The sequence below is a fragment of the Oncorhynchus mykiss genome, chromosome 27, assembly GCF_057628025.1.
Source record: "Oncorhynchus mykiss isolate SJ-2025 chromosome 27, ASM5762802v1, whole genome shotgun sequence".
NCBI lineage: Eukaryota > Metazoa > Chordata > Actinopteri > Salmoniformes > Salmonidae > Oncorhynchus > Oncorhynchus mykiss.
Genome location: NC_143048.1, coordinates 20,491,364 through 20,505,960, shown reverse-complemented (window position 1 = coordinate 20,505,960; position 14,597 = coordinate 20,491,364). Strand labels below are relative to the sequence as shown.

The window sequence follows — 14,597 nt, the reverse complement described above, 5'->3', positions numbered from 1 at the left end:
ATTCTGCATTGTCAGGAAGTAAGTAAGCATTTCATATTAGTCTACACTTGTTGTTTGCGAAGCATGTGACAATTAAAATTTGATTTGATATTCAATGTCTGCTTTTTTAAAATGTATACCCATCTACCAATAGCCGCGCTTATTTGCGAGGCATTGGAAAACCTCCCTGATTTTAATGGTTGAATCTGTGTTTGAAATTCACTGCGCGACTGAAGGACCTTACAGATAATTAATTGTAAGTGTGGGAGTACAGAGATTAGGTAGTGATTCAAAATTCATGTTAAACACTATTATTGGAGTGAGTCCATGCAACTTATTATGTGACTAGGCTTGCCATAACAAAGGGGTTGAAAACTTATTGACTCAAGACATTTCAGCTTTACATTTTTTATTAATTTGTAAACATTCCTAAAAACATAATTCCACTTTGGCGATATGGGGTATTTTGTGTAGGCCAGAGACACATCTCAATTTAATCCGTTTTAAATGCAGGATGTAACACAAGAAAATGTGGAAAAAGTCAGGAGGTGTATATATTTTCTGAAGGCACTATATGTACATTACTGTATATCTATGTATGTACATTACTGTATATCTATGTATGTACATTATTGTATATCTATGTATGTACATGACTGTATATCTATGTATGTAGATTTCAGAGCTGGTGTTCGTCATCAAACTCGATAATCCAGGGTAACACATTCAAAGATACAACACACAGTACACACGCTTAGTCAATCCTACATTTTATTTGGATGTGTACAGCTCTATACTCTACAGCAAGCCAACACAGTAGTGCGCTAAAGACGGAGGTGGGGGGCGCTCAGCACGGGACCGTATGACACAACACCCCTCATGGTCTTGAGAGGAGGCGCACTGAGTGTCTCACTACATATCTTATGTTGTATGCCTGAGGGAACATATAGAGTGGGGGCTTTTTATTGCTTGAAAAGACTGAACATATCAAACAAGAAGAAAACTAATACTTATTAAAATGCCCATGTAGTGGACATGACTCAGGCTCATGGTCTCGCGATGAGGTGATGGTGAAATTCACTAGTATGAACTAATGTTTTGGATTTACCTCTGTGACCTCTGGCTTCTGTCAGGATTGACCTCTGGGCGCCAATGGCGAGAGAGTTTTTACACTAAAAAACCTTCCTCCCTCAAAATGGAATACATACTCAGCAGGGGAAATTCATTCAAATGTCTCCCTCATCCTCATTTTCTTCACGCTAGTGAGTAAATGGATAGAGAAACATTTTAGTAAATGTGGAATTGGAAACCAGATAGAAGATAGAAGTGAGGATAGCAGGGTGATCTCAAAAGTCATTGCTCGATTCCTTGTGTCTGTTCTCCTTTCCACCTCCTCAAAGGATCAGAAGGAATCAAGGAGAGCAGAAGGGGAAGATCTGAGTTTTCTATGACGAATCAACAAAATACTTTTAAGACTCATCCTCTCCTGGTATTCAGAAAGAGGAGAACAAGGCTTGCCTAATAAATCAGACTGATACCAATTCTTGGTATACAGTCTGAAAAAAAGTTTCCTTACAAGCCAGAATGTTCAATACAATTACATTTGAACTTGAATATCTTATCTGTGAGGTTGGTCCTTCAGAATATCCACAGGAAAGTATTATTTACCCAACTTTTTAGAGCGCCAGTACTGCCGTTGCAATTTCTATCACCTGGCACGACTTTGGTTAGTATGCATGTATCTTGTGCATGTAATTCCATCTTGTGCACATGCCTTAGGTCACGAGCAAACAAATATTGATTGCCACCCACCCGCGTTTCGAAGTTGGTTTAATAATGCTTTCCTGTGGATATTTTGTCTCAAATTTCGACCCACGGACAATTGGCAGAGTAAATTCAAATATCATTTTCTTCAACATTCATGACAGACAAGGTACGTTTAGTTTTTTTTCTATGTAATTGTGCATGGCTATGCTGCAACGTTACACAGCATAGCCACAGCAGGACTACTCTAAGGCAGAACACCATACAACTGTGTTGGGCCTCTTTGGCTCATCATTGTCGTCATAAGACACTTTTCACCACAATCTGATTCAACAGTATATCAAAGCTGTTTAGCTATTTGATTAAGAATAAAGGGATAGTGTTTTCATTCGTTATTTGTCTGTGATATAATATCATATCAGCGTGTCACTTACATATTTCAATGTCCAAAATGTGTAAGATTTGAAGTGTCAGTTTTATCTGTTCTTATTGCTTAGTTGTAAAGTGGAATGTGTCCGTGTGAAAGTAAGGATATTTTTTGGACATAGCTGGCTCTAGCCACAGACCACATCTGTACCGACACCACTATAAGCACAGGTATATCACAAGTACATCATCCAAGGACATGTGCTTTACATGAAAGCTGAACAGTCTAACTTCTAGTTCCCTAAGAAGAACATGTACTCTATAAACATTTTCAATGAGGATTGTCATGTTACTGTCATTTCGATATTGAATGGGGAATGTGTTCTCAGAAGCTGAGGAAATAGTGCACAGTCATGATAAATTGCTTGCTTGCAGGCTAAGGGTTAAGGGCCATTATGGAAGCCTTGACCATGAATCTGGACATTTTTCTACACATTTACACATTTTTTGGGAGGCTTGACAGCAATTGTTGCCAGCAACGGTTTAAGTTCATGGCTTTTCAGTAATGAGGCAGCTCTTCTTACACTGTAAAAAACAACCATGTTAAATGTCTGCACTGAATTCAACCCATCTTCTCTTCTTCAAGGCATTCCATGACAATACCTCCTCCAAATGCCTTATAGACAGATAAATACAGAAAATAGTTTTATAACATTCTGTGATATAATAAACATAATATATTAAACAATCAGTTAAATAAGTCATAAAAAAGATTAAGTTAAAACAATCATAATAAAACATATCCTTCTAATAGCTTTTACAGTATTCCATTTTATATTGATTAATAAGAAATATTTTGTATTAAATAACCTGTTGACAACATTTCCCGTGTGGCTCAGTTGGTAGAGCATGGCGCTGTTAACACCAGGGTTGTGGGTTCAATTCCCACAGGGGACCAGTGTGAAAAAGTATGTACTCACTTACTGAAAGTTGCTCTGGCTAAGAGTGTCTACTAAAAAGATTACCTCTGTGTTATATTGAGTTATTATCAGATGATATATGTACATTCATATAAGGGTTAAGATATATTACCTACCAAGATAAATGGTTTCAAAATGTAAGCATATCTGATGTTAAAATCCACCAATTTCATCAACTGAAAGACAATTAAAAGGAAAAGAGACTAGGTTAAATGTTCGGATCAAGTGACACCACACAGCTTCATCTGGTTGGGTGCTATTCTCTCACTACACCACTAGGGTCAGCCAAGTGCAAATCAATGTTGGCTGGTTTCATAGCGTCATGGCTGTCTACACAGCTTGGAGTCTACCATGTAGATAACCAAAATTACCCCTTTATTTAAGAAAATTTGAATTTTCTCTTCTCAGCTATCTGAGACAAGAGACAAATCTACCAGAAGGCCCTAATAACCCCTTTTTGCTTGACTAGTAATAGTGAGATCAAATCAGCCACAGCCGAAGTTCAACCCAAAACAAACAGCAACAAACTGTCACGCCCTGACCTGCCCTGACCACGCCCTGCCCTGACCTGATCTATTTTGGTTTGGTCAGGGTGTGATTTGGGTGGGCATTCTATGTTCCTTTTTCTATGTTTTTGTATTTCTTTGTTTTGGCCGGGTATGGTTCTCAATCAGGGACAGCTGTCTATCGTTGTCTCTGATTGGGAACCATACTTAGGTAGCTTTTTCCCACAGGGTTTTTTGTGGGTAGTTGTTTTCTGTATAGTTTAGTTTCCTTACAGAACTGTTTGTTTTCTTCTTTGTTAGTTTTGTTCAAGTGTTCTGATTGAATAAAATATCATGAACATGTACCACGCTACGCTTTGGTCCAGTCATTTACAGGAAGAGGATCGTTACACATACCATCTATAAACAACATTCTTATGTGTCTTTTATCCCTAAGGTGAAACCCCCCCAGCAAACCACAGATGTAAATAAACACAGAGAAAAACTATTCTCTGTGTACAGTATTACACACAGCTCACTAAACCTGAGAGAAGCATCTGGCCAAACTGGTCCCAATGCATTATTACTCAAAAGTGTCCTGTTTATGCAAAGCATCTGCAAGATTAGAAGGTTACCTATACCTCCACCTATTTATGCAGGATGCCAGGAACTCCAGTTTAACTCATCCAATAGCTTCATCAGTGTTTGGTAATATTTGTAGTTTTTTTAAAGCTCAGAGACACAATATAATTGAAACCTACTAAGATCTGTGTGTGAGGCCAGTGGACTAATGTTACTTTCAATTATTGTATAACATATAGGGTGTGCTGTAGGCCTACCCATTGTATGACCAATGGAATAAAGAAAGATTCAGTGGGATATGACGGTATGACTACACCTCTTGGCCATGTGGGAACTTTTCAAGTGAAGGCCACTGATGCAGATCTGAAATTCAATAGTATTCACAGCAAGGACATACACAGATGCTCAGACGCTACCCAACTGTGACTCAGCGTAACAGAGGTCAGAAAATGTTTTCTACAAGGGCAACCCAGGGTTGATTTATGGTTGGCCCTAAAACGACACAGCAGGGTAAGGTAATTGCACAGTAGGCGCTGTGGTCTATGGCAACAGGCCATAGGATAAACTAACCTCCACACAGGATGTCACACTCGGATAAGGCCCCATAATAACGTTATATAGAGCGACGCCTGTGTAAATGCATTCAACTACAAGATTCTACACATTGACGTGAAGTGATTAGTAACAACATCCTCATTGGGTGTTCGTACACCTGGAAGTTTGGGTTAATTCAGGTCATGTCAAAATGTATAATCATAAAAAGTGTTCATCATAGCAATACATCTAAATACCAGTCATTAGAGTTAATAGGATTATAATCAACAATGCTAAATTAATCTCAGTATCAATTCGATAATGGTGCAGGACAATGGGCGATTTACAGTATTAATAAAATCAGATAGTCATAGTGATTATGAGGATAGCGATGATGATGATGATGACAATGATTATGATAATAGTGATGATGATGATGATGCATTTCTAGGGATGGTCACAGTGGGGCTAGTTATTCAGCCTTGGTTTGAGCAGCCAGCAGGTGACGCTGTGGCCGTGGCTGCCAGTCTGGGAGGAGCTCCGTCCTGGGGCTCCATGGGCCCCTCTCCACCCCCCTCCTCCTCCCCTCTTTCCCCCACCAGAGGATTCTGTCTGTGGGCCAGGGAGTAGGAATGCCTGACCCTGGACTTGTGGTGCCTGCGGTGAGGGTGGAGGAACAGCGCTGGGTCAGGCATGGCGGTGGGCTCTGCAGGGCACGTCACCCTCTCCCTGGGGACACACTCCCTGGCCCTCTCCGCCCGGAGCTGGTGCCCTGACATGGTCCTGCTGCCCCTGCGTTTAGGCTTGACCACAGGGGAGGCTATGGCAGAGCTGGTGTTGGAGGCATTGGAGAAACCGGAGGGCGACTGAGGAGAAAAGGGAGAAAAGATGGCGGTGTCCCACTCGGCTGCTTGGCTGTACTGGGGCCCAGGGGGATTCCCATGATGACGATCCCTATTCTCCCAGTTTTCCCTGAGGGCCTGCTGCCTCTGCTGCAGCCGCTGGTGTTGCAGTTTCTGTCGGGCAGCATGCAGCTGGAACGAGAGGTAGGCTGCCGCCTCGGTCTGCCTCTGCAGCTCTGTGTTGAGCACCGTGGAGCGTTGGCTGCGGCGCTTCAGCTCATCCAGGAAGCGGCGCTCCTTGTCCTTGAGGTTAGCCCGCAGCGCACCAACCAGCGCCCCCTTGTGAGTGAGCTCCTTACACAGCTCTCCCAGTGTGCACTGCTGCTCGGCCCGGCGATCTTCGACCTCCAGACAGCGGGCCTCCAGCTGCTCCTCCTCCTCCGCCAGGTCTGAGGACGAACACAAGAACACAGAAGCAGAGAAGTGCACACAAATCAAATAGTAAGGACGCATCAGAGATTCACAGACAGATAGCTAACATTCAGACAAAAAAACAAGCCACAAATGCAGCTGCCAGGATTTACATGAAGGGCATCTACTACTCATGCTGACATATTGACCCCACAGAGCACTCCTCCTAACCCCACCCCCCAGGACATAGGACCAGAGAACAGAGCACTCCTCCTAACCCCACCCCCAGGACATAGGACCAGAGAAAAGAGCACTCCTCCTAACCCCACCCCCCAGGACATAGGACCAGAGAACAGAGCATAGAACACATGCAGAAAGATAACACACTGCCTGGATATGATACATTCAGTCAAACGGATATGGACCAGCGCTGGCTGCTTTCAATCACCAAGTTGGCCTCAAAGCACATTTGTGGATCATCTGGCAGATAGGAAATGGTATGTGGGTTTAGGGGTTGAATGGACAAAGGCAGAAGACTGAGCACATTTGGGCAAAGGATTAAAGAGCCACTGAGCAAATCCCTGCCAGTATCCACCACCCAATCTCTACCAGCCGCATCATGGCCACTGGCATGGTGTGACATCTGCTGCCACTTACCCACTATAGAGAGAGTGAAGAGAGTAGACTGGCAGACTGCTCACATGCAGTGGTGGTGTGATGGGAGGGGAAGGAAAGTGATTGTTTTGGAGGGCTGATAGCCAATATAACATTCAATGTAGTAATATACTGATAGTTCCCTCAACCCAATAATACCTACTTTCTCAGCGGACAAAATTGGCTGCACTGATGTCATCATTACACCAGGAATTGGCTCTGATAACGTCACTGCATCCAGTTTTAACCGCAAGTCTAAAATCATTGTACAACATTTGCTGTGCTTTTGGGGCAAAGTCAAAGCTATAGTACTCCATCACAGTGAAATCCTCCAGTAAGGAATGGGGGATTAAAAAAAGCCTTAGTCAGTACTAGCTGTAGCTGTACCTTTGGGCTGATGCTGCCCAGCTCAGACAGCTGGGCCAGGGGAGAGGGATTACACCACAGCCTCTGGTATGCTGGTTGACCCAAGAATTAGGTCAAAGTAAACTAATGTGAAGGGAGAGGAGCAGAAGGTGCTATGATTAGTTTAAACTTGGATGTGAAATCATTGTAAAATGATCAGTAGGGATTTTCATTAGGCCTATATTAAGATTGCTGCATTTAGTTTAGAATAGGAGGAACCTGATATCCACATAAATAGCCCTTCCTTCCCCTATCTCCTTTCTCATCCTCCTCTCTTTCTCTTGTTCTTCTCTTCTCTCATCACTCTTAATCCCTCTCTCTGAACCAGTCTCATCCTGTACCTGTTTCTCCATCTCTCTGTCTTAATCCCTCTCTCTGTACCAGTCTCATCCTGTACCTGTTTCTCCATCCCTCTGTCTTAATCCCTCTCTCTGTACCAGTCTCATCCTGTACCTGTTTCTCCATCCCTCTGTCTTAATTCTTCTCTCTGTACCAGTCTCATCCTGTACCTGTTTCTCCATCCCTCTGTCTTAATTCTTCTCTCTGTACCAGTCTCATCCTGTACCTGTTTCTCCATCCCTCTGTCTTAATCCCTCTCTCTGTACCAGTCACATCCTGTACCTGTTTCTCCATCCCTCTGTCTTAATTCTTCTCTCTGTACCAGTCTCATCCTGTACCTGTTTCTCCATCCCTCTGTCTTAATTCTTCTCTCGATCCCAATCACTATTTTACAGATTTTTCTTTCTACATCTGTTTTTCCCCTCCCGCCCTCCACTCCTCGCACCCCCCCCCCCCTTCCTCCATCTCTTTCTCCTCCCTCCCTCTCTCTCTGAGTAACCCAGCTTTCTCCTTGGTGTAGTTCTTCCTGGTCTCTGTCTAACTGTCGCCCACTAGACCAGGGTGGTGAGGTCATGCTGCAAATATAGAAAATGCTGTGTAATCTAATCTCCATTTCGTCCTCCTTTTCCTCTCTCTCTCTCTCTCTCTCTCTATCTCATTCACTGACCCTCTAACACGTTCTGTACCATTCTTCCCACTCTCTCCCTTCCTCCCTTGTCCCTCCATCTCTCTGTCTCAGCAAACAGACTGTAATTGTACCCCTCCACCAGGGCACAGAGGAAAATGAGAGAGGAGGAAAAATGGATGGATCAATTTGTGAGGATGGAGGAGAGGGGGCTGTGGTGGTGTGATAGAGCAAAGGACGGCCTGCTCTGGAAAAAGAGGGGGGTCCTGATTAGTTATAATTGGCTGCAGATGGGCATGAACACCCCAACTCCTCCTTTCTTTCTCTTTCTCTCCACCACCCATTCCCTCCCATCCCCTCTGTCTCTGTAATTATCTACGATATTAACATAATATCCATCTTCTATCTAGACATTCTAATGCCACAAACTACCCATGAATGGAATATTAAGGTGCACACACACAGCTTTTGTCTGATGGTTCATATTCATGAACTGTGGATTGCACTCCGCTGCCAATCTACCCAATTCCAATCCTCCTACACATTTTTTTATCCTGGTAACAGATCAATCCATAAAATGTGATGTTTTATTAATGGAATATGGCCTTTATGGCTGAGGATGAGAGGGGGAAAGGGAGAGAGCATTTGTGGAGGTCGACCACAGGGCTGTCCCTTGGCGGATGGGTAAAGTGAAGGATAATGCCATGAGGGTGGGATGGGATGGGGGGGGAGCCAAAGAGGACAAACAGTTAGTGTCACAAAGCCAAGCCTGGAGAGAATGAGGGGGAGGGGGGCAGGAAGAGAGAGAAAGAGAGACACAGAACTTACCCAGTTCACTCTTGCCTGGAGGCTTCACATTCAGCTCACATGTCAACTCTGAGAAAACAGAGACAAGAAATGAGACATCAGTGAGAAAGAGACATGAATGAATAATGTGTGAGACAGAAATGAGTCATATGAGTAAGTCTAGGAGACAAATAGATACAATTCAGGGATTTACAAAAACAATAAAAAGGAATGCTTTCAATCTGATGTGTCTCATTGAAACACTAAATACTAATGCTGATCGAAACTAGGGATGAATATTTCCCACCAAATCTACCAAGTTTCAATACCGGGAATAATTCATATTTATCCTGAAAGTGCCCATCATAGCAACGAGAAGTAGGGGTGCTGAGGGTGCTGTAGAACCCCCTGATAAATCACATAAAAAATACACAGTACCAGTCAAAGGTTTGGACATACCTACTCATTTAAGAGTTTTTCTTTATTTTTACTATTTTCTACATTGTAGAATAATAGTGAAGACATCAAAACTATGATGTAACATATGGAATCATGTAGTAACCAAAAAAGTGTTAAACAAGTTCCCACATATGCTGAGCACTTGTTGGCTGCTTTTCCTTCACTCTGCTGTCCAACTCATCCCAAACCATCTCAATTGGTAAAGAGGTTGGGTGATTGTGGAGGCCAGGTCATCTGAGGCAGCACTCCATCACTCTCATTATTGGCCAAATAGCCCTTACACAGCCTGGAGGTGTGTTGGGTCATTGTCCTGTTGAAAACCAAATGATAGTCCCACTAAGTGCACACCAGATGGGATGGCGTATGCCATGCTAGTTAAGTGTGCCTTGAATTCTAATAAATCCAACAGTGTCACCAGCAAAGCACCCCACACCATCACATCTCCTCCATGCTTCACGGTGGGAACAACACATGCGGACATCATCCGCTCATCTACTCTGCGTCTCACAAAGACATGGAACCAAAAATCTAAAATTTAGACTCATCAGACCAAAGGACAGATTTCCACCATTCTAATGTCCATTGCTCGTGTTTCTTGGCTCAAGAAAGTCTCTTCTTATTATTGGTGTCCTTTAGTAGTGGTTTCTTTACAGCAATTCAAACATGAAGTCCTGATTCACGCAGTCTCCTCTGATCAGTTGATGTTGAGATGTGTCTGTTACTTGAACTCTCTAAGGCTGGTAACACTAATGAACTTATCTTCTGCAGCAGAGGTAACTCTGGGTTTTCCTTTCCTGTGGCAGTCCTCATGAGAGCCAGTTTCATCATAGTACTTGATGATTTTTGCGACTGCACTTGAAGAAATGTTCAAATTTCTAGAAATGTTCTGGATTGAGTGACCTTCATGTCTTTAAAATAATGATGGACTTTTAAATCTCTTTGCTTATTTGAGGTGTTCTTGCCATAATGTGAACTTGGTCTTTTACCAAATAGGGCTACCTTGTCACAACACAACTGATTGACTCAAACACATTAAGAAGGAAAGAAATTCCACAAATTAACTTTAACAAGGTACACCTGTTAATTTAAATGCATTCCAGGTGACTACCTCATTTATTTTATTTAACCTTTATTTTTAACTAGGCAAGACAGTTAAGAACACATTCTTATTTACATTGACGGCCTATCCCACACGACGCTGGGCCAATTACGTGCCACCCTATGGGACTCCTAATCATGGCAAGTTGTGATACAGCCTGGAATCAAACCTCTAGCACTGAGATGCAGTGCCTTAGACCGCTGTGCCACTCAGGAGACCATTAAAGCTGGTTGAGCGAATGCCAAGAGTTTGCAAAGCTGTCATCAAGGCAATGGGTGGCTACTTTGAAGAATCTCAAGTATAAAATATATTTTAATTTGTTGAACACTATTTTGTTTATTACTTGATTCCATAAGTGTTATTTCATAGTTTTGATGTCTTCACTATTATTCTACAATGTAGACAATAGTCAAAATAAAGAAAAACCCTTTAATGAGTAAGTGTGTCCTAACTTTTGACTGGTACAGTATATATATTTTTAAAATTGTGCACTAGGCCTTTATTACCTTCTGTATGAGCGGAGCAAAATAGTGGTCAACAGAATATTTCCTCAGCCCTCATATGGGCAGCAAGTAGGCTAGGCTATGAGACCGCACAGAGAAGCAGGGTGTCACACCCTGGTCAAAGTATTTTGTGTTTATCTTTATTTATTTGGTCAGGCCAGGGTGTGGCATGGGTTTTTGTATGTGGTGTGTATGTATGGGGATTGTAGCTAGTGGGGTGTTCTAGCTAAGTCTATGGCTGTCTGAAGTGGTTCTCAATCAGAGGCAGGTGTTTATCGTTGTCTCTGATTGGGAACCATATTTAGGCAGCCATATTCTTTGAGTTTGTCGTGGGTGATTGTCCTTAGTGTCCTGATGTCATTGTTCTGTGTTAGGTTACACAAGTATAGGCTGTTTCGGTTTTCGTTAAGTTTATTGTTTTGGTAGTGTTTAGTGTGTTACTTCATTAAACATGGATTGCAATAGACACGCCGCATTTTGGTCCGACTCTCCTTCTCATCAAGAAAACCGTTACACAGGGGAAATATTCTAGCAGTATTTTGACATGCAGGCAAGAGACGTGCTTTGATAATGCAACCTATGGATTACAGAATAAAGTTTGGAATTTTCATGCGAGACAGGAGTCAGGATTTTGTGTTTCAGTGGGATTGGGACTGGATAGGAAAATAGCCTAGGTTCTAGAACAGGAGAATTGTCCTCATTTCTCTCTGAAATGTTAACAGACTTCATATCTGTGACAGAGATGCCTATGTAGTGAAATGTGTATAGGCCTATCTAATGTGTGACTGTTTGAAGATTCCAAATGACAGCTCAAAGAGGCACATGTTCATTTATAGTCTTTAGGCCAACTGTAGAGGTTTCCTGTAGGGTTTAACTGCAATCGGGTCGATTATGCATGCGCTTTGAATTTAAGGCGACTTTGTGTGGAGTAAATGTGCTAGGCCATGTGACAACTTCTTTGGATAATGTGCTATTTTAATTTTTGCCAATCTGATGCTGCGCATGTGTAGGGCCTGCATTGGTGCCAACCTTGAGGTCAAATGTTGTAATTTCCCAGGTCTTTCATTTTATTTTGTTCCCAGTGTTCCCAGGACAGTCCTGGGTTCGCTGTTACCCATGTTAATCCTTAATCATAACTGTAGTGCTGTTGAAGCAGTGAATGTCCAATCTGTTTGTTTGCGTCTAGTCTGTCAGTTAGCTTGACTGCAGACAGTTCAGACAGAGATGATTAGGGCCTTGTGTAGACTGGACATACAGTAATCACATTGAGTTAAACTGATTATGTTTAGCTGGGTGGACTCTAAGCACTTCTCCAGTCAGCACAGACAGATGCCATGCTTGGGTTGCTCTCAAGGACAAAGACTAAAATATACTGTACAGTATTTATATTATGTCCCTGTCTATTCCCTCTCACTCGCCAGCTGGGTTGAATAGACAGTTTACCTCCCAAAATAAGCACAGTAAAATCCTTAACCTATCACCTTCCTTTGCCTGCTCAGAAAATCCCATAGAGAGAGAGAGAGAGAGAGAGAGACCCCAGCAGAGAGGATAACTCCAGAGGGGGTCAGACCCCCGACTACCAGGAACAGGAAGGTATTATAATATGTGGTTTCCTTTCATGGAAACCCTGGCTGTAGTGGGGGAGCATTCATTGAGATAAACCTGCTCTTTTCAAGTTAAAGTTAATAGTCCCAAGAAAACAAATTGATTGCGCTGATAGACTAGTACAGTAGGCTACATTGTGTTTGTATCTAAGATTTGATGGCTTTAGCATCTTTGCAGTGTATGAGCCTAGTCTGTCAGTCAAACCACAACACCATGTGGTGATGCCCTTTCACTGAACCTTCTTTGTGTTCTGCAGTGAGGTCTGCCTCTGCTTGGCTTGGCAGTAACACTGTTGTTGTAAAGAGGGTCACTGTCTACTCCACTAGTCTAATTTGATCTCTGTGTGGTTGCGCGCGTGTGCATACTGTATGTGTGCATGTGTGTGTGTGTGTGATGTATAGACTCACCGCTACATCGTTTCTGCAAGGACAGGATCTCCAGGTGTAGGCCATGCAGTAGGGTGAGATGTTCCTGTCTGAGAAACACTGTACTCCTCTCAACACTCTCCATCTGCATGTCCAAGGTGGAGCCTGTAGGTTCCATGATTACACACCTGTCCTGCACCCTGCACAGAGAACAGGGTCAGAGGGCGTTAATATACATTATACCTGCATGTGTATAAGGGTCACTTTCCTGTTACTAATGATGAACAATAACAAAAGGAAGTATTCCAAATGTCTCTGTGTCTGTGTGTCTGTGTGTCTGTGTGTCTGTGTGTCTGTGTGTGTGTAATGATGCATTTGCAGTATCTTTCCCCCTTCTTTATTTACCTTCACTGTAGGTAAATTATTTAATCTTACTTTACAATGCAGTTTAGAATATCACCTGACACATTTTCAATAAGCATTACCATAAGAGAAACACTGAAGTCTTAATTTATTCTAAGATAAAAAATTTAAAAAACACAATGATTGATTGATGGTTATGTCAGGTAAGATAAAGTGTGTATGAGTGTGTATGAGTCATTGTGGTCATGCGGTAAAAAATGTATTGATCACCCAATAGAGAGATGGAAGAAACCAACGCAATATGCTTGGTAGGTTACAGTATGTTGAAAGTCCTAGTACCAAATTCAATTTTACAGTTGATTCCTACATGACTACAATACACTCAATAAATGTGGCAATTTTATGAAAATGATCCATGCTTACCGTGCTATTTTAGATAATGTCGAACGGAGTCCCAAAGAATTACGATATGAAATTCATGAGATCTATAAACAAGTCCTTCGATCCATACATGATTGATTTCCAGGAATGTTCCAAAACCATTTAGGATATTCGTCCAATAATTGAGATCAATTCAACATCATTTGCAGGCGATAACGTTGTATCAAGAACAAAAGATGATAGCCTGTACACAGAAAAAAATCAGCGACGCATCGCATAACGGTCCTGGGAGGCTACAACAGGATAAATATGTTTTCATTACTGCTGCACCATCTCGCTGCGTCAGTAACAGTTATTGCCAAAATACTCATAACAAGGTCAACATAGCAAGTAGATTGTAACGTATGGAAACGGAGCACGATACATTTCGACAGGCGCAGCCTCCCTCTCCTTCATCGTCTGTTGGGTTGAGCTGGTACAGTAGTCTACTGTCGTATGATGAAAACAAGACATCGTGACCGGAACACCCGAGATGATCATACGACTCAAATCCAGCTTATTGAAAGAAGTGGCCGTACCCAACATCGACTTTTGCCAGGATCGTTATAGCAGTAGTTCAAAGGCAGAGATAGGACAGGGTAGTCTTTATTATGAATGTTAAAATGACTGTACTTTTGATAAGACAATTGTTTGGGTGACACCAAAGCCTGTTTATCCGTGCCAGGGTTCTTACGAAATCATATGGGCTACTTTGAGAATATGCACGGCAAATACAAGCCTCAATTTCAGCACCATGGACAGGGACATTGCTCTGGACATGCGTCACCCTGAGACAATCTGACATAGGCCAGTCATTTCAGACCTGATGGGGGATGGCAATGTCTTGCTAGGCTTGATGGATAGGCCTAGCTCTTATGTCTATATGGAAATTATCTACGTTTCATTTTTTTCGCAACATTTAGCACAATAATGAGGCTTAATTGGCCAAGAATTAAGACGGTCAATCATTGATATTCAACCTGGTCTCAGAGCATTTAGAATTATTCTTTATGTTAACCCGGGACCCTCCA

The 14,597-nt window shown here is 42.3% G+C and overlaps 1 protein-coding gene across 1 annotated transcript; it reads right to left on the bottom strand.

Annotated features, from left to right (window-relative positions):
* Positions 1-733: 733 nt before the first annotated feature.
* Positions 734-14,211, bottom strand: LOC110507698 (uncharacterized). The gene is made up of 4 exons (XM_021587852.3): positions 13,570-14,211; positions 12,826-12,983; positions 8,795-8,842; positions 734-5,981 (listed from the first exon to the last, which is right to left on the bottom strand). The coding sequence occupies exons 2-4, from the start codon at positions 12,959-12,961 to the stop codon at positions 5,167-5,169; spliced, it is 999 nt and encodes a 332-aa protein (XP_021443527.1). The 5' UTR covers positions 12,962-12,983; positions 13,570-14,211; the 3' UTR covers positions 734-5,166.
* Positions 14,212-14,597: the final 386 nt, after the last annotated feature.